Source organism: Dendrobates tinctorius, unplaced genomic scaffold, assembly GCF_039654945.1.
Source record: "Dendrobates tinctorius isolate UK_male_01 unplaced genomic scaffold, ASM3965494v1 ptg000177l, whole genome shotgun sequence".
Taxonomy (NCBI): Eukaryota; Metazoa; Chordata; class Amphibia; order Anura; family Dendrobatidae; genus Dendrobates; species Dendrobates tinctorius.
Genome location: NW_027361844.1, coordinates 8,594,991 through 8,620,131, shown reverse-complemented (window position 1 = coordinate 8,620,131; position 25,141 = coordinate 8,594,991). Strand labels below are relative to the sequence as shown.

The following is a 25,141-nucleotide window of genomic DNA, read 5'->3' as shown; positions in this document are numbered from 1 at the left end:
CCATGCCATTTTAGAATTTTGGATAACTAGAGGAGGAAGACCTGTGAAGACTCAGACGGCAAGGTTAGATTTCAGAAAGACAGATTTTTAAGGGATTTAAGGGACTCAAAGAGAATTGGAGGGATCCAATGGCTGGATATCCTTAAGGACAAAAATGTCCAGGAAGGTTGGGAAATCTTGAAAAATGAGATTCTCAAAGCACAATAGTTAACAATTCCGAAAAGAGGGAAGAATAGGAAGCACTTAAAGAAACCAGGATGGATGAACACAGAACTTAAACACATGCTAAAAAGGAAGAAAGAAAGTTTTATCAAATGGAAAGAGGGAGGCATATCTAAAGAAGAATATAATGCTGTCTGTAGAACCTGCAGGGCACGAAACAGATTATTAAAGCTGACAATGAATTAAGGCTTGTAAGAGACATCAAAAGCAATAAAAAAGATTTTGGGGATATGTCAAAAGTAAAAGAAAAGTCATAGATGCTATAGGGTTTTTACAGGATGAAAATGATGAAATGGTAAGACAGGATGTTGAGAAGGCTGAACTTTTAAATTCCTATTTTGCATCTGTTTTCTCTCAGAAAGGAATTGTAACATCAACTCTTCACTGTCCTATTAAAGGAATAGAAGAATCCAGGATATCTATAAACAGAGTGATCGTGAGGAAACACTTAGCTAACCTAAATAAATTCAAGTCTCCAGGTCCAGCCAAATTACACCCCAGAGTACTGAAGGAGATAACAGAAGAAATTTTTGAACCACTCTCCATAATCTATGAAAATTCTTGGAGAACAGGAGAAGTGGAGAAGAGCAAATGTCGTTCCTATCATCAAAAGAGGAAGAAGATGGACTCAGGGAACTATAGGCCGGTGAGTCTGACTTCTATACCAGGAAAGATCTTTGAACAAATTATTAAACAACATGTATGTAAGTACCTGGATAAGAATGAAGTGATTAACCAGAGTCAGCATGGGTTCGTAACTAATAAGTCAAGTCAGACTAACTTAATTTCCTTCTATGACAGAATCACTGACTGGGTGGATCAGGGAAATGCTGTAGATATAGCATATCTTGACTTCAGAAAAGCATTTAACAAAGTATCTCACACAATCCTTATTGAAAAAATGACTAAGTTTGGAATGGACAAGGCAACTGTTAGGTGGATTCATAACTGACTTAGTGATCGGAAACAAAGGGTGGTCATAAATGGCTGCATATCAAGTTGGAAGAATTTCTCAAGTGGGGTACCACAGGGCTCTGTCGTGGGCCCTGTATTGTTCAACATCTTTATCAATGATTTAGATGAAGGAATTGAGGGTACACTGATTAAATTTGCTGATGGCACAAAGCTAGGAGTGTAGCTAATACTTGAGAAGAGAGAGGATTCAAAAAGATAAATAAACTGTAGCAGTGGGCAACAACTAACAGAATGGTTTTAACAGGGAAAAATGCAAAGTACCACATCTGGGCAATAAAAATGAAAAAAGCATATACAGAATGGGAGGAATAGGGCTAAGCAACAGCACATGTGAAAAAGACTTGGGCATAATAATACATCACAGACTGAATATGAGTTAACAGTGTGATGCAACAGCAAAAAAGGCAAATACAATTCTAGGATGTATTAACAGAAGCATACAGTCTAGATCATGTGAAGTCATCATTGCCCTCTACTCCTCTTTGGTCAGACATCATCTGGAATACTGTGTCCAGTTTTTGGCACCACATTTTAAAAAACACATCAACAAACTAGAGTAAGTTCATAGAAGAGCGACCAGAATGGTGACCGGTCTGCAAACCATGTCTGTTGTGAATTCACTTGCTCGGACTTCTGAGCTGGAGCTCCCTCTGGTGTTTACTGGGAGTAGTGGAGCTGGCCAGGTTGATGAAAGTTTGCCACCTGACGACGATAATTGGGAATCTGGGATTACTGGCTGGGAGCATATAATTGAGCAGGCTTCCCTTGGTGGTTGCGGATTTCCTCCTTGTGCATTTGGAGTTCTTTTGTCTCCTGCCTGATCTGCATGGTTCAGTTAAATGTTTCTTTTGCTAATCCTTTGCATCTAATCTGGTCGTGCCTTTTTTTTTTGCTTTCTGCTTTGTTGCTAGGGTTCAGCGTACTCCCTGCTGGGGGCAGCGCTGGGCCCCGCTCATATGTTACAGCTTGTGTCAGTTTGTTCAGTCCCTTGTTATGTTACTATCTTTTTCTTTGCTTCCAGTTCATACCAGAGTGCTGATCTAGCGGGGGTGAGGTCGTGTGGCCTCAGGTTTTTTGTATATCAGATGTGTTGGATTTTTTTAGGGTTTTGTGCATGATTGCAGACAGTATCTTTTCTGTCCTGTCCTGTCTAGACAGCTTGGGCCCCACCGTTTGCTCAGTCTGTTCTCTGCCTGTGTTTGTGTCTCATCTCGTCTCACCGACAATATATGTTTGGAGGCTGTCTATTCCTTTGGTGATCTGCACCTTTCTGGCTTTAGGCTTAGTTAGTTCTCCGGCAGTGCCGAGGCGTCTAGGGCATCGTAGGAACGCTCCACGGCTACTGCTAGTTGTGTTGATAGGATCAGGGGTCTGCAATCCGCTTAGTTACCAACCTCTCTGGTTTCCTGGTGGCTTAGCCTGTTCCTGCCATCCTCCTCGGTGACCCATTCATAACACATGTCCTATGAGGAACGGTTGTAGGATTTGGGAATGCTTAGCTTGCAAGAGAGAAGACTGAGAGGAGACTTAATAGCGGTCTACAAATATCTCAAGGGCTGTCACATTGTAGAAGGATCATCTTTATTTTCCTTTGCACAAGGAAAGACTAGCAGCAATGGGATGAAACAGAAGGGGAGGAGACACAGACTAGATATTAGAAAAAAACTTGACAGCTAGGGTGATCAAATGAGTGGAACAGGCTGCCACGAGAGGTGGTGAGTTCTCCTTCCATAGAAGTCTTCAAACAGAGGGTGGTCAGACATGTCTGGGATGATTTAGTGAATCCTGCTTTGAGCAGGGGTTTGGACCAGATGGCCCAGGAGGTCACTTCCAACTCTACCATTCTATGATTCTATATAGATATATATATGATTGAATGTATGTGTGTGTGTATGTGTGCATCACCAACCAATCACGAAGCATCTTTCATTTCACCAGAGCTGTTTAAAAGAAGGTGAGCTGTGATTGGTTGCTATGTTTTCCCACTCCACAACACCTCAGCAGACACTGACCCGGTGGGAGAAATCTAGCATCCCCGGAGACATAAGCTTCCAGTCATTGTCTGCCCCCCCAGAAAGGAGCAGAGAGCACATGACAGAAGTGAATCTTCCCCCATCCCGTGCCCATATACCCATCACACATCCTCCATCCCATAGGCACATCTTCCCTCTCAAAGGGATCTCCGGTATGGAAGTTAGGGCAAATCCCTTAGCGCTCTGATTCTGACCCCAGGCTTCTATTAAAGGTATCATTGGTATGGAAGTCAGGACAAATCCAGCTAGCACTTTGGCTTTAACCCCAGGCCTCTCTTAAAGGGATCCCCAGGATGGAAGTTTGGACCGCTCCACTCAGTGCTGTGGTTTTCACCCCAGGGTCTCTTAAAGGGATCATTGGTATGGAAGTTAGGGCAATTCCACTAAGCGCTCTGATTCAGACCCCAGGCCTTTCTTAAAGGGATCCCCGGTATGGAAGTTAGGACCGTTCCACTCAGCTTTGTGGTTCTGACCCCAGGGTCTCTTAAAGGGATTATTGGTATGGAAGTTAGGGCAATTCCACTAAGCGCTCTGGTTCTGACCCCAGGCCTCTCTTAAAGGGATTCCCAGTATGGAAGTCAGGGCAATTGCCTTCAAATGCTCTGGTACCGACCCCAGGCTCTCTTAAAGGGATCTCCTGTATGCAAGTCAGAGCAATTCCACTCAGCGCTCTTGTGCTGACCCCTGTCTCTCTTAAAGGGATCATTGGTATGGAAGTTAGGGCAAATCCACTCTGCGCTCTGATTCAGACCCCAGGCCCCTCTTAAAGAGATCACCAGTATGGAAGTGAGGGCAAATCCACTTTGCGCTTTGGTACTGACCCCAGGCCTCTCTTAAAGGGATCTCCGGTATGGATGTTAGGGTAAATCCCTCAGCGCTCTGGTTCTGACACCAGGCTTCTATTAAAGGGATCCCCGGTATGGAAGTTAGGACCGTTCCCCTCAGCGCTCTGGTTCTGACCCCAGGCTGACGGGATGATGTGGGATATTAGGGGTAGTAGTCCGGTGGCTCTGGCTAACAGGATGATGTGGGATATTAGGAGTAGTAGTCCGGTGGCACTGGCTGACGGGACAATGTGGGATATTTGGGGTAGTAGTCCGGTAGCTCTGGCTGACGAGATGATGTGGGATATTATAGTGAATGTTGGTATGCGGAGTGGGCGGGGCTCTACACTCAAAATATATTCTGTTATGCTTGGTTTTGGAGTTTTTTATGCATAGCATTAAAAATATATTTTTTATTAAGTGTATAATCGGCGCTTTCAGATTTAATATACACTGTCCATACCTTAAATAGTGGTGAAATAGAACATATTCACCTGGCAAAAAGGAGATTTTTGTGTACTCACCGTAAAATCTCTTTCTCTTAGCCTCTAATTGGGGGACACAGAACCATGGGTGTTATGCTGCTGTCCACTAGGAGGAGACACTATGCATAATCTGAAAAAGATTAACTTTGGCTTCTCTTCTGCAGTATACACCCCTGGATGGCGTCAGCCTTCTCCAGTTTTGTGCAAAAAAGCATTAGGAGGAACATAACAGAAATAACATAACCATGCCTGTAAGAAGGCCACTATGTACGAGCTCAAAGAACAATATGAGAATTCAACCGTAACAACGGCCTGTAAGGGCAACAGGGTGGGAGCTGTGTCACCCAATTAGAGACTAAGAGAAAGAGATTTTACGGTGAGTACACAAAAATCTCCTTTACTCTGTCGCCTCATTGGGGGACACAGAACCATGGGATGTCCCAAAGCAGTCCCTGGGTGGGAAGCAATGGACGAAAATTGTGCTGACAGGTCCCTAAACTTGGGGCACTGCCACCTGCAGAACCCGTCTACCCAGGCTCACGTCTGCTGAGGACTGGGTATGAACTTTGTAGTGTTTTGTAAACGTGTGTAGGCTAGTCCAGGTGGCCGCCTTACACACTTGTTGTGCCGAAGCCTGGTGCCGAATGGCCCAGGAGGCCCCTACCGCCCGCGTAGAATGTGCTGTGATACCGGCCGGAAGAGGAGAGTTGTTAAGGCGGTAAGCCTCTTGTATGGTGGACTTGATCCACCTGGCAAGGGTAGCTTTGGAAGCCAGCAGACCCTTGCGAACGCCTTCCGGAAGAAGGAAAAGGGAATCAGACTTCCGGAAGGGTGCAGTCCTAGACACGTATACACGCAATGCCCTGACGAGGTCAAGCGTATGCAGAGCCTTCTCCACTCTATGAACCGGAACCGGGCAAAGGGATGGCAGTGAAATTTCCTCATTGAGGTGGAAGTTGGACACAACCTTCGGAAGGAAGGATGGAACCGTACGGAGAACCACCTTGTCCTGGTGAAAGGCCAGGAAGGGCCGTCTGCAGGAGAGTGCCGACAGTTCAGACACCCTGCGTAGCGAGGTGATTGCCACCAGAAAGACCACCTTCTGTGATGGAAGCGGAGTGGGACTTCTTTAAGGGGATCGAAAGGTGGTGCTTGCAATGCTGTCAGGACCAGGTTGAGATCCCACGTCTCCAGTGGACGTCTGTAGGGGGGAACCCACAGGGAGACCCCCTGGAGAAAAGTCCTCACTTGCGGCTTGTTAGCAATGCGTCTCTGGAAAAACACAAAGCGCTGACACCTGGCTCTTAAGCGAGCCCAGGGATAGCCTGGCGTCCAGGCCCGATTGAAGAAAACCAAGAACTTTTGGGAGGGAATAAGGGAGTGGGATCTGGCTGCGGGATTCGCACCAGGTAAAGAAAGCTCTCCAGGTACGGTAATAGATCTTGGCGGAGGCTGGCTTCCGTGTCCTGATCATGGTTCTAATGACATCTGGTGAGAGCCCTGCCTGGGTTAGAACCCAGGTCTCAAGGGCGACGCCGTCAAATTGAAGGCCACTGAGTTCTGGTGGAAGAACGGGCCTTGTGACAGAAGATCGGGACGGTCGGGGAGACGCCAAGGGGCGTCTACAGTAAGTTGTACAACGTCGGCGTACCATGTACGTCTGGGCCAGTCTGGCGTGATCAGGATGGTTGGAACTCACTCTTACTTGATCTTCCTCACGACTCTGGATATCAGGGGAAGAGGTGGAAAAATGTACAGAAGCTGGAACTGGGTCCAGTCCTGAACTAGGGCATCTGCTCAGAGCGACCCCGGATCGCGTGTCCTGGCCATGAAATTGGGGACCTTTGCATTGAGATGGGATGCCATTAGGTCCACGTCAGGGGTCCCCCAGCGATGGCAGATCTGGCGAAAAATTTTGGGATGGAGAGACCACTCCCCCGAGTCCATTCCTTGTCTGCTGAGGAAGTTGGCTTCCCAGTTGTCCACACCCGGGATGAGGACCGCAGAGAGTACCGACCTCGTGTCTTCCGCCCAGTGGAGGATATGTGCCACTTCTCTCATCGCCTGGGTACTGCGGGTCCCGCCTTCGTGATTCACATATGACACCGTCGTGGCATTGTCCGACTGTACTCTGATATGAGAGGCTGCCAGTAATTGACAAAAAGCTCTCAATGCCAGGAAGATGGCCCGAATTTCCAGGATGTTGATGGGCATGTTCGCTTCCACTGGTGACCACTTGCCCTGTGGTTTGTGATGTAGGTGCACCGCACCCCAACCTGTCAGGCTTGCGTCGGTGGTCAGGACCTTCCATTGACCTGAGAGAAAGGATTTTCCCGTTGCAAGTGAGGTTGGCTTGAGCCACCAGTGTAGGGACCTCCTGGTTGCCGATGTTAGCCGGAACTCCTTGTCGAGGAAGAAAGGATTCCTGTCCCAGGACTTGAGGATGGCTAGTTGAAGAGGCCTGAGGTGAAACTGGGCAAATGGTACCGCCTCCATTGCTGCTTCCATCCTGCCAAGTACTCTCATGGCAAACCGGAGATCGGGGGGAATTGCGGAGGAGTATGCGGACTCCTAGACGGACAGCCAGTGCCTTGTCCCTGGGAAGGAGCACCAGACCTCTGGAGGTGTCGAATAACATCCCCAGGAAGGTCAGAGACTGACTCGGGGTAGTTGATGACTTTTGTAAGTTGACTAACCAGCCCAGGCGACTCAGAGTGTCGATAGTCATTGAGACGCTGACCTCGCAATCCTTGAAGGTGGAAGCCTTGATGAGAAGGTCGTCCAGGTATGGAACGACTACTATGCCTCTGGAGTGTAGAACGTCCATGGTGGGAGCCGTGCCGAGTCCGAACGGGAGAGCCACGAACTGGTAGTGGTCCTGGTTGATTGCGAATCTGAGAAATCTCTGATGGGTGGGAGCAATCGGTATATGTAGGTATGTGTCTTGTATGTCTATGGAGGCGAGATATTCTCCCTTCTCCATGGACGCAATGATTGACCGAAAGGACTACATGCGAAAATGACGAACCCGAACATACTTGTTGAGTTGTTTTAGGCCTAGTATGGGCTGAACGCTGCCTCCCTTCTTGGGGACTACAAACAGATTGGAGTGGAACCCTCGGAAGCGCTCTTCTGCAGGAACCGGTATTATGACTCCTGCCTGAAGGAGGGAGGAAACGGCTTGATGGAAGGCATGAGCCTTGTCTGGCGGTTTTGGGGGAAAAGAGAGGAAGAACCGGTTTGGTGGGCTGGAAGTGAACTCAATCTTGTATCCGGAAGACACCATTTCCTTGACCCACCTGTCTTCTGTAATAGGCAGCCAGACCTGCTGAAAGAGTAGCAGTCGTCCGCCTACGGGTGGGGTGTCTTCTGGAATTCGTGAGTCATGAGGAGGAAAAAGTCTGAGGTTTCCCTCCTTTGGGCTTTGCCTGGCCTGCTTTCGACTGCCAGGTCCTGTCCGGCCTCTGCGCCGCCCGTGGGTTGTCTCTGCGCAGAGAGCGGTTACGATTTTGTGCTGGGCGCGAGACGGACCAGCCTGAAGAATTCCGAAAGGATCGGAATCGAGTTTGGTTATGCCTTTTGAACGTGCGTTTAGGTTTTAGTTGCGGGGGAGAGGTACTCTTACACCCGGTGGCATTGGATATCATTGTGTCCAACTTTTCACCGAAAAGCCACCCACTGAGGTACGGGAGATGCGTGAGGGATTTCTTTGAGGCTGCGTCCGCTTTCCATTCCCGCAGCCAGAGGATACGCTGGATCGTGATGGCGTTTGATGCTATTCCCGCTACACCTCTTGTGGAATCCAGAGCTGCATGAAGCATGTAATCTGCTACCACCGCTATTTGAACGGCTTGGTCCGACAGCTCAGGATTTGAGGCTTGGAGGCCAGCCTGCAATTTTTTGGCCCAAGCTATAAAGGCCTTGGCCGCCCAGACTGAATCGAACGCGGGAGCCAGAGAGGCCCCTGCCGCTTCGAAGATTGAACGAGCCATGCGTTCTACCTGCCGGTCTGCTGCGTCCCTGAGGGTTGAGATATCTGGCAGTGAGAGGAGGGTCTGTGCTGCTAGCCTAGAGACTGGGGGGTCCACTTCGGGTGGATCTGTCCACTCCTTGGTGTCCTTCTGTGGACAGGGGCACCTTTCTTCCAGATATTTGCGATTGGCGAATTTCTTCTCAGGCTGCGAAAACTGCTTAGTATCGCCTGAAATTCCGGGTGATTAGACAAGACCTTATGTGGTTTTAGAACACTTTCAAAACAAATTTTGTGTTCTGGGGTTTCCGGGGGTGGATCAGAAATGTCCAGCACCCGATGGATGTAAGAAATTACGTCCTCAACTAGCGCCGTATTGCCAGAAACCTCTCCGTTTCGTTGTGTGAGTCGGAGTCACAGATGCCTTCCGATTCCTGCGTGTCGCTAAGGCGTTCCCTGGTGGGCGAACTGGGGCGGAGGTCTTCTGTGGTCGGGGATTGCTGTGGAGATCTGCGTTGTCTGTCTCTGTTAGGGGACAGTCTAGGTGACCTGGAACCACGGTGTCTCTCCCTGGAGGGTGATGACCGTGTGCTATGGGATGACGCGGATGAACGCGACCTGTGGGTCCGCTTACGTCTGTGAGTGTCAGAAACGGCATGTCCTTGACACGAGCTGTCCCTTTGCTGGGTAACGTTCATAGCCGAGGCATGACCCTACAGAGCCTGGAGTAGTGTGGAGGTTAGGTTATCTATGGACTGTGTCAGACTGCGACATCTAAGTAGCCCATTCTGGCATGGTAGCCGACGCTGAAGCAATGGTAGGGGCTTCTTGGGGCTCTGACCCAGTATTTTGGATACAATCCCGGCAGTGCGGGTACGTGCTGCCACTGGGGAGAGTGGTTTTGCAGGCTGTGCAGAAAGCATAAAAGCAGTCCTGCCTGGTTCTCTTCCTTGAGCCCGACTTAGTGCACAGAGGCTGGCTAGCAGAGGACCCTACAGGGGTGGCTACGCAGAGGAAAAACTATAGGAGAGCCTTATAGGTAATATGGATTCACAGCCGAATAAAGAGAACCCAGCTGTGATCTCACCCCACCAGTGTGCCCCTAGGTCCATCACCGACAATTCACAGTCCTGTGCCCCCCAGAGACTGCTGACATTGCTGCTGATGTCACAGACGGCGTCTGCTGCAGCAAAGATGGCCGCCGAGAAGACGAGGAGGAAGAAGTAGGGGGTGGAGAGCTGAAAAAGAGCACGCAGGGCTATGTAAAAACGCGCCCTTTCTGCCTCGATCCGCCCCTTCTACGACACTGTAGTGTCATATTTGTCATCCGGGGGGCGGGCCGGGGGCGGCGGCTTCAGCTAGGCCGAAGCCTCGGTCTAAATTAGAAGCCTGATGTCCAGAAGGGCTCCAGGCCGGCGCGGATGTCCAGGAGGGGGTCGGATCTGAACCAGACCCCTCCAGATTGAGAGGCAGGGTAGCGGTGGGGCTAGCAGCGGTAACGGGGCCATGTGAGGGGTCCCCCTGAGGCGCTATGGAGCGGATGCTGCCGCAGAGACAGGGGCGCAGGGAGCCCTGTCTCTTTATGTGCCATGTCTGCCTGCACTTTCCCCCGGCCCCAACAGGAGCCCGCAGCAGGGCTAGGGTCCCTGGCTGTTTAAGCTGCAGAAGGCTGCCTTGTACCGACCCTACCTGAGGCGTCTCAACCTAATGCCCCCAGAGGGGGATTAGGGAGGGTGCGTCTGTCACCATCTGGGCTCTTCATCCTCGCCCTCAACCCAGACCCCAAAGGGATTGGGGAAGGAGGGGGGTCTCGACTTCGAACCAGTACCCGAGGGACTGGGGAAGGAGCAACATTGGGAATAGCCATCTCTACTTCAACCGGGCACCCCATAATAGGGGGCCGAGGAAGGAGCCATGCCGGGAGTCTCGCTGGAGACCCACTTTTCTTCATCTGTAATCCGTCGGAAAAAAATAAAATCTTTAGGTGTGCCTCCTTGCGACACTAAGCAAGAACTGGAGAAGGCTGACGCCGTCCAGGGGTGTATACTGCAGAGGAGGAGCCAAAGTTAATCTTTTTCAGATTATGCATAGTGTCGCCTCCTAGTGGACAGCAGCATAACACCCATGGTTCTGTGTCCCCCAATGAGGCGACAGAGTAAGTAATTTTCACATGTTACAAATCATGGCATAATTACCCCCCGAAACACATAGATACAAACAGTAGATAAAAGGCTTGTCATTATAGTCCTCAAATGGGTTGCAGACATACCGTCATCTTCCCTGGAAAAGTCTTCCAGAATCCGAGGGTGTATTCAGCATCCTTCTTCTTTCTACTTAAAGTCAAAGCCAAGGTGTCATAGCTTGTGCTGGAGTCTTGAAGCTTCTTGTATTCTGGTGAGGACTGACCAAAGAGAAAAATGTCTGATGATTACATCATGGGGAACAAGAGATAAAGTGCCATACAACTCCATAGCAAGGAAATATACACAATGACAGTAGAAAATACAAAGATGCCCAGTATTTGGGAAAGCTTGGCAACAATCTCTGAGATGTGATGGTGGATATACTAATTATTATGCAGTCCTATTATTATAAACTAGATGGTAGCCTGATTCTATCACATCGGATATTCTAGAGTCTCTGTTAAAATAAAAAATAGTGATATACTCACCTCCCGACGGCCCCCAGACTCTTTCTCTCCTCTCACCATGCTCCCGGCATCTTCCAGTCCCAGTAATGCTTAGCGTGAAACACCGCTGATGACGTTGCGCTGTCGCGAGAGTGACGTCATCTCCGGCCCTTCTCGCTAAGCATTACTGGGACCGGAAGATGCCGGGCGCATGGTGAGAGGAGGGCCAGAGTCCAGGGGTCGTCGGAAAGTGAGTATATAACTATTTTTTATTTTTAACTGAGACTCTAGAATACCTGATGCGATAGAATCGGGCCACCATCTAGTGTATTATACTCCTGTTACAGCCAGAGCTGCAGTCACTGTTCTGCTGTTACCTAATGTATTGTACTCCAGTTACACCCAGAGCTGCTGTCACTGTTCTGCTGTTACCTAATATATTGTACTCCAGTTACACCCAGAGCTGCTGTCGATGTTCTTCTGTTACCAAATTACCTAATGTATTTTACTCCAGAATATGTACAGGACTGTGCCTGTGTAATGAGCAACGCAGCAGTGATGCCTTTAACGGCTGTAATGTGCCTGTACAATAAGCAATGCGGCCATGTTGCCACGACGACTAAGCAACTGTCGCTGATTGGTCGCGGCAGTTAGGCCACGACCAATCAGCGAGGTGGGATTTCCATGACAGACAGACAGACAGACTGAATTAGACAATTATATAGTAGATAATAATAGTATAGTGCACCATAGTAATAACGCACTACAATGCATGTCTCCTTCTAAAATTCTTTATACATTAGGACTGTCCTGGGTAAACCTCTGGACATTTACATGTCTCAACAGCCATGTAACATGATGTCTTCACATACAACACTGGACACTCACATGAACATCTATTGCTGGTTCTCCAATGAATTAGTACGGTGAGCATATTGAACAGATTGGAATAGTCTCTGAAACAACTCTTAGGCTATGTGCACACGGTGCGGATTCTGCTGCGGATCCGCAGCGGATTTGGCCCTGTGGATTTGCAGCAGAACTGCATGTGATGTACAGTACCATTAAAAGCAATGTAATTCAAAATCTGCTGTGCACATGGTGCAGATTTTTCCGCGCAGATTTGCTGTGGATTGAAAACTGCTGCATGTCACTTCTTTTGTGCGGATTTCCTGCTGTTTTCCACCTGCTCCATTCTAGAAATCCGCCGGTGGAAAACCGCACTAAAACTGCACTAAATCCGCAGGTCATTTTACCTGCGGATTCAGCAAATTCTGCAAGTAAAAAATCCGCAGGAGAATCCGCACCGTGTGCACTCAGCCTTAAATTGTTGTTTCACTGCAGCTCCCTGCTTCAGTGGTGACATCATGGGACCGCTGCAGCCAATCACTAGACTCAGCAGTCTGGTTCAGTCTACATCAGTATCTCCCCTAAGTTCAGTGACCGTCTGCATGAGTCTAGTGATGTCAGTCTGATGTAACTGGAGCAGCCACACCAGAAAAGACTGAGTGGTGAGAGAGAATAGACTTCAGTGGGGTTTGATGTGGAGCATAAGTTGGAGAGAAAGCTGCTTTTGCTATTTTTAAGTACCAGAAGCCTAAGGAGTAAAGCTAAAAAATAAAAACAAAACTAGACAACCCATTTAAGGGTTTGTGCTTCTTTTAAGGGGACAAATATGATAAAATCTCCCTGCAAAAATCAGAAAAATAAAATTTCTTCTTGGCCAGAAATGGGGGGGTTACAGGGAAGAATAATTGGCATTTAACTGAACAGAAACACAAATAAAATAGTTTAACACAACAACAGAAGTGACTAGGCAATAGCTATAATAGGGCTATTCGCAGTGGAGGGCTGGCCAGGGGCCTGAAAGGCATGTTATCCTGCGCAGTCCCCAGGGCACATTTGTTTCTAGTATATCTGGTAGCATGAGTAGTTTGGACCAGAGTACCCTCTGGGGCTTTAAGACACCTAAATTGCCCACTGCCTACAATTTTTTACTGTAGCAATATTTGGCCTAAAGCCATTACAACAGTGCCACAGGCCAAACTATTATTACGGTCCTGTGACGTCATCCTGTGTTAAGTACATAAGGACCTAACAAAGTTATGGTTAATATGTTGTCTAAAGAAGCTGCAGTGCACAGAGAGACCAATGCTAGCTCCAGCCAGGACATGCTGTGCAGAACACTCTGTTGGCTGCCGAAAAAGTGCTGGATCTGCCACACCATCTTTCCCTGTACTGGTTTCACAAGGTACGAGACTGGCGCCTACTCCCTTGTCTGATTGGCAAACTTTCATACTTGAACTATGGCCAATATTGCTGCATATATTAATATGTCTGTCTATGTGTGTATACATAAATATAATATGTTAATGCGTATACTTTGTGTATATAGGATATATAAAGATGCATGCAATATGTAATGTAGCATGCAAGATACCAAACTTATTAAAAAGTGTGCCCATCTTAATAAATCAGGATCCATTTATGTAATTTTGAATTGTATGAAGACTAATTTTTTTTACTAAAAAAAACAAAAAAACATTGCAATTAAGTTTTTTTAATTTAATGAAGCGTCACAAGAAAGCCTTGAATGGCTAGCTAATATGCAAGAAATATTACAATCATTATAGAAAAACAAGGCACAAAGTGGTCACAGCCCACTAAAGGAGAAAAAAAACTAAAATAAAGCGTAGAAAGAAACATTTATAACTATCGCTGCGACGTTAAAATGCAGTATCTTACCACTTCAAAGCACATGGCGAGCTTCAGTAATAATCTGGCATATTCATGCAGTCTGGTCATCGGTGAAAAGAAGAGGGAACTGAGTGTTTCAGGAATAGAAGTACCCTCATCTGTCCCGGGGCAGAGACTCTGTACCAGAGCTTGGCTTTTACTGAAGAAGTCCCTGAAATGAGATTATATGGAGCAAATTAAATGTGATAAAATGTATGCACATAAAAAGGAAAATATTCAACTCATAAGACCTAAATTAGCTTCCTGTGGTAAACGTTGTTGTCCAATCAACTTAAGAAAAAAAAAACTAGTGTATCATAGTAATAATGCAATACAATGCATGTCTCCCTTTAAAATTCTTTACACATTATGCCTGTCCTTGGTAAACCTCTGGACATTTACATGTCTCTGCAGTCAAATGACATGATGTCTTCACATACAACACCGGACACTCACATGAACATCCAGTGCTGGTTCTCCGATGAAGAATTAGTACGGTGAGCATATGGAACAGTCTCTGAAACAACGCTTAAAGTGTTGGTCCACTGCTCCACTCCAGCGCCCTGCTTTAGTGGTGCCATCATGTGACCGCTGCAGCCAATTACTAGACTCAGCAGTCTGCTGTGGTTTAAATCAGTATCACTTCTGAGCTCAGTGACTGGCTGCAGCAGTCACATGACGTCAGTCTGACTTCACTAGAGGAGCCATATCAGAAAAGACTGAGTGGGGAGTCGACGCGGGAGCAGCAGTTGGAGACAAAGCTGCTTTTGTTATTTTTAAGTACCAAAAGCCAATGGAGTAAAGGTAGAAAAATAAAACAAAACTAGACAACCCACTTAAGAGTTTGTGCTTTTTCAAAGGGGACAAAGCTAAAAGTCTCCAGGTAAAATCAGAAAATTTAAATTTCTTCCGGACAGAAATGACGGGTTACACGTAACTATAGTTGGCATTTCATTGAACAGAAACCCATATACAATAGTTTAACTACTGAGCGAGCGGACATATAATGGTCTTTAATAGATTTGTCCAGGTACTTTTCTGACCTATGTACTTCCATTGTACTTACATTGCTGATTTGGAGAGAAGAGAAAATCCTCCCATTACCAGGAAGTTGGAGAGAGAAGAGCAATATCTAAAACAGACCAAGGATACAACATGGTATTAAAAAGTATAAAAGAAGAGGCTGTTGTACTTTTTCTGTAAACAGATAGGAGTCAGTGGAAATGAGGTTCCCACCAAGTAAGTGATAACATAGTGGAACAATATGCCTTCACTTAAACCCCTTCGTGACCGGGCCAATTTTTAAATTCTGTCCAATGCCATTTTATGTGGTCATAACTCTGGAATGCTTCAACAAATCCCAGTGATTTTGAGACTTTTAGGATAGTGGTAAATTTAGATTGATATATTTAGTGTTTATTTATAAAAAAAAATATCAGAAACTTGACAAAAATGTAAAAAAAATTGCTATTTTCAAAGTTTGAATGATTATCCCTTTAATCCAGATAGTCATACCACAGAAAAACATTAATAAATAACATTTCCCTCATGCCTGCCTTACATCAGCACCATTTTTAAAACGCCAATTTATTTTGTTAGCCTTTTAGGAGGTTTAAAAATGTAGCAATAATTTCATTTTTTCAAGGAAATTTACAAAATGTATTTTTTTTGAGGGACCTATCCAAGTTTGAAGTGACTTTAGGGGGTGCTATATATTGGAAAACCCCAAACGTGATACCATTTTAAAAACTGCACCCCCTGATATATTGAAAACTGCTGTCAGGTAGTTTATTAACCCTTCAGGTGATTTTCAGGAATTAATGCAAAGTAGTATAGCCAGAATGAAAAAGTGTTTGTTTACCACCTAAATGTCACTAACTTCTGAACTGGCCGCTAGAGCCGGGAGACTCTAAGGCCGCTATTCGGCCATGAACTGCTATGGCAAACATCAGGACCACACAATCATGATCTCGGTGTCAATTAGATTAAAATGCAAGCCCCCACAATCTATTTATCATTTATTTGATGTAGTCACTTTTGACAGCAGCAACTAAGGGGTTAAACAGATATGGATGGTGCCAACACCGATCATTTGTGATACAGCAAGTTGTCAGCTATAGAGGACAGCCGACAGCTGCTGGATTATCACCTGTATGGGGATGATATTCTCTTATACCTCAGGTCAGTAAAAATATGTATTGGCTGTCATGAAGGGGTTTGTACTACTGAGAAAGTCAAACAAAAGCAGCACACTAACTCTGTGTAACTATCCAAGAAGATATTCGAGTGCTCCAAAATGGAAAGGCGTCGCGCGTCTTTCGCTCCACGGAGGAAGTTGCTGAGTGACGTTCCGTTCTGACCAATCAGGTAGCAGAGTTTGCAGAATTTTGTGGCCATGTCCTGCAGCAGCTGAACAGTGGTTACAGAGCCAAGGTTGTCTTAAGCAAGAAATAATAAATCAGTTATTAACAAAAATTACATTTTTCAAGGATTTTCAATGGCACAGCACAAAACAAATCCTTAATGAATTCCTGGGAGTGTGGATTAACATGCCTAAAACAATTACATTGTGTTTTCTTCTATGTACAGTTTATGAACAAAAGTATTTGACCCGCTACAGGAGACTTCATGACATCCGAATTCTAATATGATGTTGGCCACCCTTTTGCATTTATAACAGCTCCTAATCTTCTGGGAAGGATTTCTACAAGAATTTGGAGTTGTCTGTGGGAATTTTTGCCCGTTTATCCAGAAGATGATTTATGGGATCAGACAGACACTCATGTTGAACAGAGATTTTGACCCAGGCCCTCTTGTCCTAGTTCATCTCAGAGGAGACAGGTGGGGTTGAGGTCAAGACATTAACGTTCTTCCATCCTACCATACCTTCTGGAACAGAAAAGTTCTTTCCCCAAACTGTACCCACCAAGTTGGAATCTACAATTGTCGGAAATGTCTTGGGATGTTGAAGCTCTAGGCCACGTGCACACGTTTAGTATTTAGTCAGTATTTCACATCAGTATTTGTAAGTCAAAATCAGGAGTGGAACAATCAGAGGAAAAGTAGAATAGAAACACGTCACCACTTCCCTATTTTTTCCCCACTCCTGGTTTTGGATTACAAATACTGAGGTAAGAAAACTCACTAAATACTGAACGTGACCTTAACCCCCTTCCTTACCTATGACGGAATAGTACGTCATCGGTAAGGACCCCCGCTTTGAGGTGGGCTCCGGCAGTGAGCCCACCTCAAAGCCGCAACATGTCAGCTGTTATGAACAGCTGACCTGTGCCTATTAACTAGTTAAATCCCGCTTTCAAAGCTTACAGCGGGCATTTACATAGCATTTCCGACTGGCGGGCCGGAAATGAGCTCATCGCCGACCCCCGTCACGTGATCGGGGGTCGGCGTCATGTTGCCTGGACAACCACAGGTCTCTATGAGACCTCTATGTAGATCTGCTACAGATGGGAGATCTGCTCATCGCCCATATGTAGCATAGCTAATCGGGTTGTGCATGGTTCTAGCCTCCTGTGGGGGCTATTGAAGTATGCTAAAAGTAAAAAAAAAAAAAAAAAAAAAAAATGTTTAAAAAAAAAAAAAAAACTAAAAAAGTTCAAATCACCCCCCTTTCACCCCAATCAAAATAAAACAAAAAAATCCCACATACACATATTAGGTATCGCCGCGTTCACAATCGCCCAATCAATAAAGAAAAAAAAAAAAGTATTAACCCGATCGCTAAACTGCGTAGCAGGAAAAAAATTAAAAACGCCAGAATTACTTTTTTTGGTCGCCGCGTTAAAATGCAATAATAGGCGATCAAAAGAACGCATCTGCACAAAAGTAGTATCATTAAAAACGTCAGCCCGGCACGCAAAAAATAAGCCCTCACCCGACCCCAAAAAATGGAGACGTTACGGGTCTCAGAAAATTGGGCAATTTTTTAGCAAACTTTGGAATTTTTTTTCACCACTTAGATAAAAGAGAACATACACATGTTTGGTGTCTATGAACACATAATGACCTGGAGAACCATAATGGCAGGTTATATTTAGCAACTAGTGAACCTAGCTAAAAAGCCAAGCAAAAAACAAGTGTGGGATTGCACTTTTTTTGCAATTTCACCGCACCTGGAATCTTTTTCCCCCGTTTTCGAATATACGATATGGTAAAACCAATGGTGTCGTTTAAAAGTACAACTCGTCCCGCAAAAAATAAGCCCTCACATGGCCATATTGACAGAAAAATAAAAAAGGTATGGCTCTGGAAAGAAGGGGAGCGAAAAACGAAAAAGAAAAATTGAAAAAGAAAAATAGCTCCAGGAGTGAAGGGGTTAAAGAGGCTGCTCCAAGAACAAAGTTCATTTTAAATCAATACATCTTGGAATAAAAAGAAGCTCCACAATTGGATGTGTTAAAAAAAAAAAAAATGTTCCTGTGCTGAGATAATCTTATAAATGTCCCCATGCTGTGTACTGTGTAATGGCTGTGTCTGACTGTACAGGAACATGGTCTGATCACACCACAGCTCCTGGGCAGGGGCGGACACAAAAGAGTATACAGTTATTACAGCAGGGGATCATAAATGATTCTTTCTGGGAGGTAAAGTATATCCCTGCCTGTTTTTAAGCAATGTTTTATCTCAAAGGAAGAATAATCAGTGATCCCCTCCACATTTATAAAATCTCAGAGCAGGAACATTATATTTAAAATATATCCAATTATGGAATTGTTATTCCAAGATCTACTGTGTTGATTAAAACGTAGATTAACTTTGTTCGTGGAAAAACCCCTTCAAGTTTTACTTTCACTGAAACTGACAGGCCTAGCCCAATCCCAAAAATAACTCCTTAGTATTATTTCTCCTCCAAAGTTTACCTTTGACGCAATGCAGTCAAGCCGGCAACCTTCTCCTGGCTTTTGCCAAACTTAGACTCGGTCATCAGGACAGACAAAGAGCGTCATGCTATGTAACATATTTCCATTGTTGAAAAATCTAGAGGAGGTTTGGACTCTGCAGGTACTGCAGTCTGTCACAAATATTAGTAAAGTTCTACAAGTATGGCGGGGGCTGGATTTTATACCCTGGTGCAATGGAACTATATAAAAAACCCCAATTCAATGATTAAGAGGCATGTCACAATATTTATATTAATATAGTAAATGCAGGATAAGGAGATTATTTTAAATTAAAAAGGTATTCTCATTTAAATAATTCATAGCATATATAGGCTATACCCGTTCTCCAGCTCAATGTGCCCGTCACCTGCTTGTTGGGCTCTGCGAGTTCAGTGGAAAGAGTGGAATACCTGAGCCTTCACTGCGCCAAATGACTTCTATTTAGAAAGCAGCGGCTTTAAAATGCAAAACAAGGTTCATATTCTCAGGACGTGCAAGATTCCAAAGGGAAACCCCTACATTTCTGGCAATTAGGGACATGCTTAGTTCATATGGTTTCATGGCTTCCATTTTTTAACCCCGTAACCCCCAAGGGTGGTTTGCATGTTAATGTCCGGGCCAATTTTTACATTTCTGACCACTGTCCCTTTATGAGATAATAACTCTGGAACGCTTCCATGGATCCCGGTGATTCTGACAATGTTTTCTCGTGACATATTGTACTACATGTTAGTGGTAAAATTTCACAATTTTCTAACTTTGAATTTTCATGTCCTTAAATCACAGAGATATGGCACACAAAATACTTAATAAGTAACATTTCCCACATGTTTACTTTTCATCAGCACAATTTTGGACCAAAAATTTTTTTTTTGTTAGGAAGTTATAAGAGTTAAAAGTTGAGCAGCGATTTCTCATTTTTACAACACCATTTTTTTCTTTATTATTTAGGGACCACATCACATTTGAAGTCATTTTGAGGGGTCTATATGATAGAAAATACCCAAAAGTGATACCAAACTAAAAACTGCACCCCTCAAGGTGCTCAAAACCACATTCAATAAGTTTATTAACCGTTCAGGTGCTTCACAGGAATTTTTTTAATGTAAAAAAAAAAAAAAAAAATTATGAACATTTAACTTTTTTTTTTCCACAAAAAAATTACTTCAGGCCAAATTTATTTTATTTTATTTTACCAAGGGTAACAGGAGAAATTGGACCCCAAAAGTTATTGTGCAATTTGTCCTGAGTACGCTGATACCCCATATGTGGGAGAAAACTACTGTTTGGTCACACGTTGGGGCTTGGAAGGGAAGAAGTGACGTTTTGGAATGCAGACTTTGATGGAATGGTCTGCTGGTGTCATGTCGCGTTTGGAGAGCCCCTGATGTGCCTAAACAGAGGAAACCCCCCCCCCACAAGTGACCCCATTTTGGAAACTAGACCCCCTAAGGAACTTATCTAGTGGTGTGGTGAGCACTTTGAACCCCCCCCCAAAGTGCTTCACAGAAGTTTATAGCGCCTGGGTGTGAAAATAAAAAAAATCATTTTTTCTACAAACATGATCTTTTAGTCCCCAATCTCTTATTTTCCCAAGGGTAACTGGAGAAATTGAACCCCAAAAGTTGTTGTGCAATTTATCTTGAGTAGGCTGATACCCCATACGTGGGGGTAAACCACTGTTTGGGCACATGGCAGAGCTTGGAAGGGAAGGAGCACCGTTTGACTTTTTCAACGCAGAATTGACTGGAATGGCGATCAGACGCCATGTTGCGTTTGGGCACATCAGGTGCTCTCCAAACAGTGGAAACCCCCCCCAATTCTAACTCCAACCCTAACCCCAACACACCCCTAACCCCAACCCTAATGCTAGCCCTAATGGGAAAATGGAAATAAATACTTTTTTAATTTTATTATTTTTCCCTAACTAAGGGGGTGATAAAGGGGGGTTTGATTTACTATTTATGGCGGGATTTTATGTTTGGCAGCTGTCACATGCTAAAAGACTCTTTTCATTGCAAAAAAATACTTTTTGCATTACCACATTTTGAGAGCTATAATTTTTCCATATTTTGGCCCACAGAGTGACGTGGCGTTTTATTTTTTGCGGGACGAGTTGATGTTTTTATTGGTACCATTTACGGGCACATGACATTTTTGATCGCTTTTTATTCCGATTTTTGGGACGCTGAATGAACAAAAACCAGCAATTCATGAACTTCTTTTTTTGGGGGGGGGTTTGCGTTTATACCGTTCCGCGTGTGGTAAAATTGATAAAGCAGTTTTATTCTTTGGGTTAGTACGGTGACAGTGATACCTCATTTATATTTTTTTTTATGTTTTGTCGCTTTTATACGATAAAAACAATTTTAGAGAAAAATTTTTGCATTGCTTTATTCTGCGAGCTATATCTTATTTTTTCACTGATGGTGCTGTATGGCGGCTCGTGTTTTGTGGGACAAGATGACTTTTTCAGCGATACCATGTTTATTTATATCCGTCTGCTATTGCACTATTTGTTCGGCGGTATGATGATAAAGCATTGTTTTTTGCCTTTTTTTTTTTATAAGAGGTTCACTAAAGGGGTTAACTAGTGGGATAGTTTTATCGGGCAGGTCGTTACAGAAGCGGCGATCCTAAATATGTGTACTTTATTTTTTTATTTACATAAAGAAATGAATTTATTGGGGAATATTTCTTTTTCATTATTTAGGAATTTTTAAAAAATTATTTTTACACGTTAATGTAAAAAATAAAATAAAATAAAAATATTACATTGTCCCAGGGTGGGACATTACTATATAAAGTCAGATCGCTGATCTGACACTTTGCACTGCACGGTGTCAGATCAGCGATCTGACAGGCAGTGTAGGAGGCTTCTCAGCGCCTGCTCTCAGCAGGCGCCGAGAAGCCACCTCCCCTCAGCAGGCACTGAGAAGCCACCTCCCTGCAGGACCCGAAAGGACCTCGCAGCCATCTTGGATCCGGGAGCCTGTAGAGAAGAGGCCCTCAGAACAACGCGATCACATTGCGTTGTTCTGAGGGTCTCAGGGAAACAAGCAGGGAGCCCCCTCCCTGCGCAATGTTTCCCTATGCCCCCGGAACACTGTGATCATGTTTGGTTGCAGTGTGCCGGGGGTTAATGTGCCGGGTGTCAGCTGTGATAATCAGCTGACACTCTGCCTCGATCAGCTGATTGATATGACGTACTATCCCATCCATGGGCATTAAGGCCCAGGGCACATGAACGGGATAGTACATCAAATGTCGGGACTCAGGGGTTAAAAGCCATAATGGTGTATTATAGTCTACAATGACCAATGATCAAGAATCATTACAGGATTTGCTTGTATTGTGACATTTTTCATATTTATTATCTCTACATTAGTTCCAATAATGGTATAAAACAAATCATAACAATTACATGCGTCATATTTTGTTTAGAAGCATGAAAATACACATACATTAAATTAACCCTGCTGTTCTGATCGCATTTATTTATACACTTGTACTGTTTTTGGTCAATATGACCAGATTTATTGAAAAGGTTGATTTTAGCTACTGTGTTTTATTTGTATACCTATTTCATTCTAAAACTGTATGTGAACATGGTTGATCATAAACAAATGAAAAATGAAGCTTACATCATGACAGTAATCAAAAAATGGCTTTACAATATGCAATCTAAAGACGACAATTGAATAATTTGAGAAGAAAAGCATAGGTAATATGCTACATAGATGTGTATTCACAGCTCAGTGTCCTAACTCTCAGAACTGAAAGAACAGTGAAACTTCCACCCTTTTGAATAATGAGATGAAGTACACAGGAAAACAAATACATTTTGCAGGCAGAAAAAAATTAGTTAATGTTATTGGGTCATATTGACCAGAACAGTACAAGTGTAACAATCAGCGTATAGCAAAAAGTAAACAAAAAAACAAAAAAAAAACACTCATAGTAAGAACCCCTCAAATGAGGAAAAGTCAAATCAATCACAAGTTTCAGATCCGCATAATAAAAAATCTGCAGGGTCTCAAATTTCTTTTCGGGTTATATTAACCTGAACAGAACAGCAGGGTTTTAAACACACGCATAATAATATATATATATATACACACACACACACACATACATAAACACACACACACATATATACACATACATACAGCTCTGGCAGAAATTAAGAGACCACTGCACAGTTTTATAAAAATCAGCTTCTCTACATGTGTGACAGCCATTCCATTCTGGTGTCAGTTGAATTCCAACCAGAGTACACCTCATTCTACTTAATGTGCTTCTGATTAGGTGATCACCTGAACCAAATCTTATTTAACGAAGGAAAGTATAAAAACCCTGCTGTGGTGTTCACAATCCTCCTGCAATAGGACAAGCTGGATGGCAAAACAAGTGCTAGTAATATCCCAAAAGTAATAGGAATGAAAAAATAACTTAACCATGCCAAAGGAGTTGAAAAAAAAAAGTCTTGAGTGAGGAAAGAAAGGCTCAATTTTGGCTTTACTAGCAGAGGGATACAGCGAGTATCATGTTGCCTCCAGCCTTGAAATTTCTAAGACGGCAGTCCATTACAACAAGGTCAAGCAGCAGTCATTTGGCACAACAAAGCTACAGATCGGCAGAGGGTAAAAACGACTCTCTACTGACCGGGATGAACGTCATCTTATTTATTCGAATGTCACTCAGTAACCGCAGGATTGTCAAGGGACCTACAAAAGGATTGTCAAATGGCAGCTGGGGTGAAGTAAGAACAGTTCGTAATATGCTCCTAGAGACATGGCTCGAGTCATGTAAAGGTAGAAAAAAGCCTTTCATCAATGAGAGGCAAAGGAGAGCCAGGCTGAAGATTGCCAAAGACCTTAAGGATTGGACCATAGAGGACTGGAGTAAGGGAATCTTCTCTGATGAGTCTAATTTTCAGCTTTGCCCAACACCTGGTCGTCTAATGGGTAGACGGAGACCTGGAGAGGCATACAAGCCACAGTGTCTTGCACCCACTGCGAAATTTGGTGGAGGATCAGTGATGATCTAGGGATGCTACAGCAAGGCTGGAATTGGGCAGGTTAATCTTTGCGAAGGACGTATGAATCAAGCCGCATACAAGGTTATCCTGGAAAAACAGTTGATTCCTTCTGCTCAGGCAATGTTCCCCAACTCTGAGGACTGGTTTTTCCAGCAGGCCATGTGCCATGCCACACAGCTAGGTCAATCAATGTTTGGATGAAGGACCACCAGATCAAATCCCTGTCATGGCCAGCCCAATCTCCAGACCTGAACCCCATTGAAAACCTCTGGAATGTAATCAAGAGGAAGATGGATAGTCACAAGCCATCAAACAAAGAACTGCTTAAATTTTGTACCAGGAGTGGCATAAGATCGCCCAAAAGCAGAGTGAAAGACTGGTGGAAAGCATGCCAAGACACATGAAAGCTGCGACTAAAAATCATGGTTACTCCACAAAATATTGATTTCTGAACTCTTCCTGAGTTAAAACATTATTGTTGTTTCTAAATGATTATGAACTTGTTTTCTTAGCATTATTTGAGTTCTGCAAGCACTGCATTTTTTTTTGTTATTTTGACCATTTCTCATTTTCTGAAAATAAATACAAAGTGCTTGGAAATTCAAAGACATGTCAGTAGTTTATAGAATAAAAGCACAATTTACATTTTACTCAAAAATATACCTATAAAGAGAAAAATCAGACAAACCGAAAATTTTGCAGTGGTCTCTTAATTTTTGCCAGAGCTGTATACACACAGACACACACAAATATCACACATACATACACATATATGAATACATACATATGCATAAATACATACATAGTAGATTGTATAGAGATACTACAATACAGTTACTGTGGGTCAAAAGTCAATCCGTGCATTGTATTGCCCAAGGTTATAAAAGACACTTACCTAGTCCTAAAAGAGGCCTAAGTATTTGGGACTTGATATCACTCAGGTGGCAATAAAAGCTCCTCTCAGAGGATGCCAGTTCATGGAGGTTTCCAATATAACCCATCATGTTTTGGTCTACAAGTGCCAAACAGCTCCTGGATCCAGCAGCGACACTACTGATATACCCTAGCTGTAGTGAAAAAGATTTGGGGTAAGCAAATTCCAAACACCGCTCATCCAAAAGATATCCAAGCATGAAAAAAACGGCATACAATAATTTTGCAGTGTAATAAACAGTTATATTAATACATATAAACTGATACTGCAAGACCTAGAAGGAAAGGTTGTGGCATTATTGAAGTCACAGGATGACAGACATGTTAATGATGTAAAATGATGAAAAAATTAAAACAATTTTCAAACCATCTTGATTTATTGAGTAATATAC

General features: G+C 44.0%; 1 protein-coding gene across 3 annotated transcripts in view; it reads right to left on the bottom strand.

The window, feature by feature from the left end:
* ALS2 (alsin Rho guanine nucleotide exchange factor ALS2) overlaps positions 1-25,141 on the bottom strand; it is a 186,078-nt gene that overhangs the window by 111,145 nt on the left and 49,792 nt on the right. For all 3 annotated transcript variants that reach the window (XM_073551524.1, XM_073551523.1, XM_073551525.1), the window contains exons 10-14: positions 24,712-24,883; positions 16,132-16,312; positions 14,941-15,006; positions 13,884-14,046; positions 10,779-10,910 (exon numbers count right to left, since the gene is read on the bottom strand). In XM_073551524.1, coding sequence (XP_073407625.1) covers positions 10,779-10,910; positions 13,884-14,046; positions 14,941-15,006; positions 16,132-16,312; positions 24,712-24,883 — 714 coding nt within the window. The remainder of the gene's footprint in view (positions 1-10,778; positions 10,911-13,883; positions 14,047-14,940; positions 15,007-16,131; positions 16,313-24,711; positions 24,884-25,141) is intronic.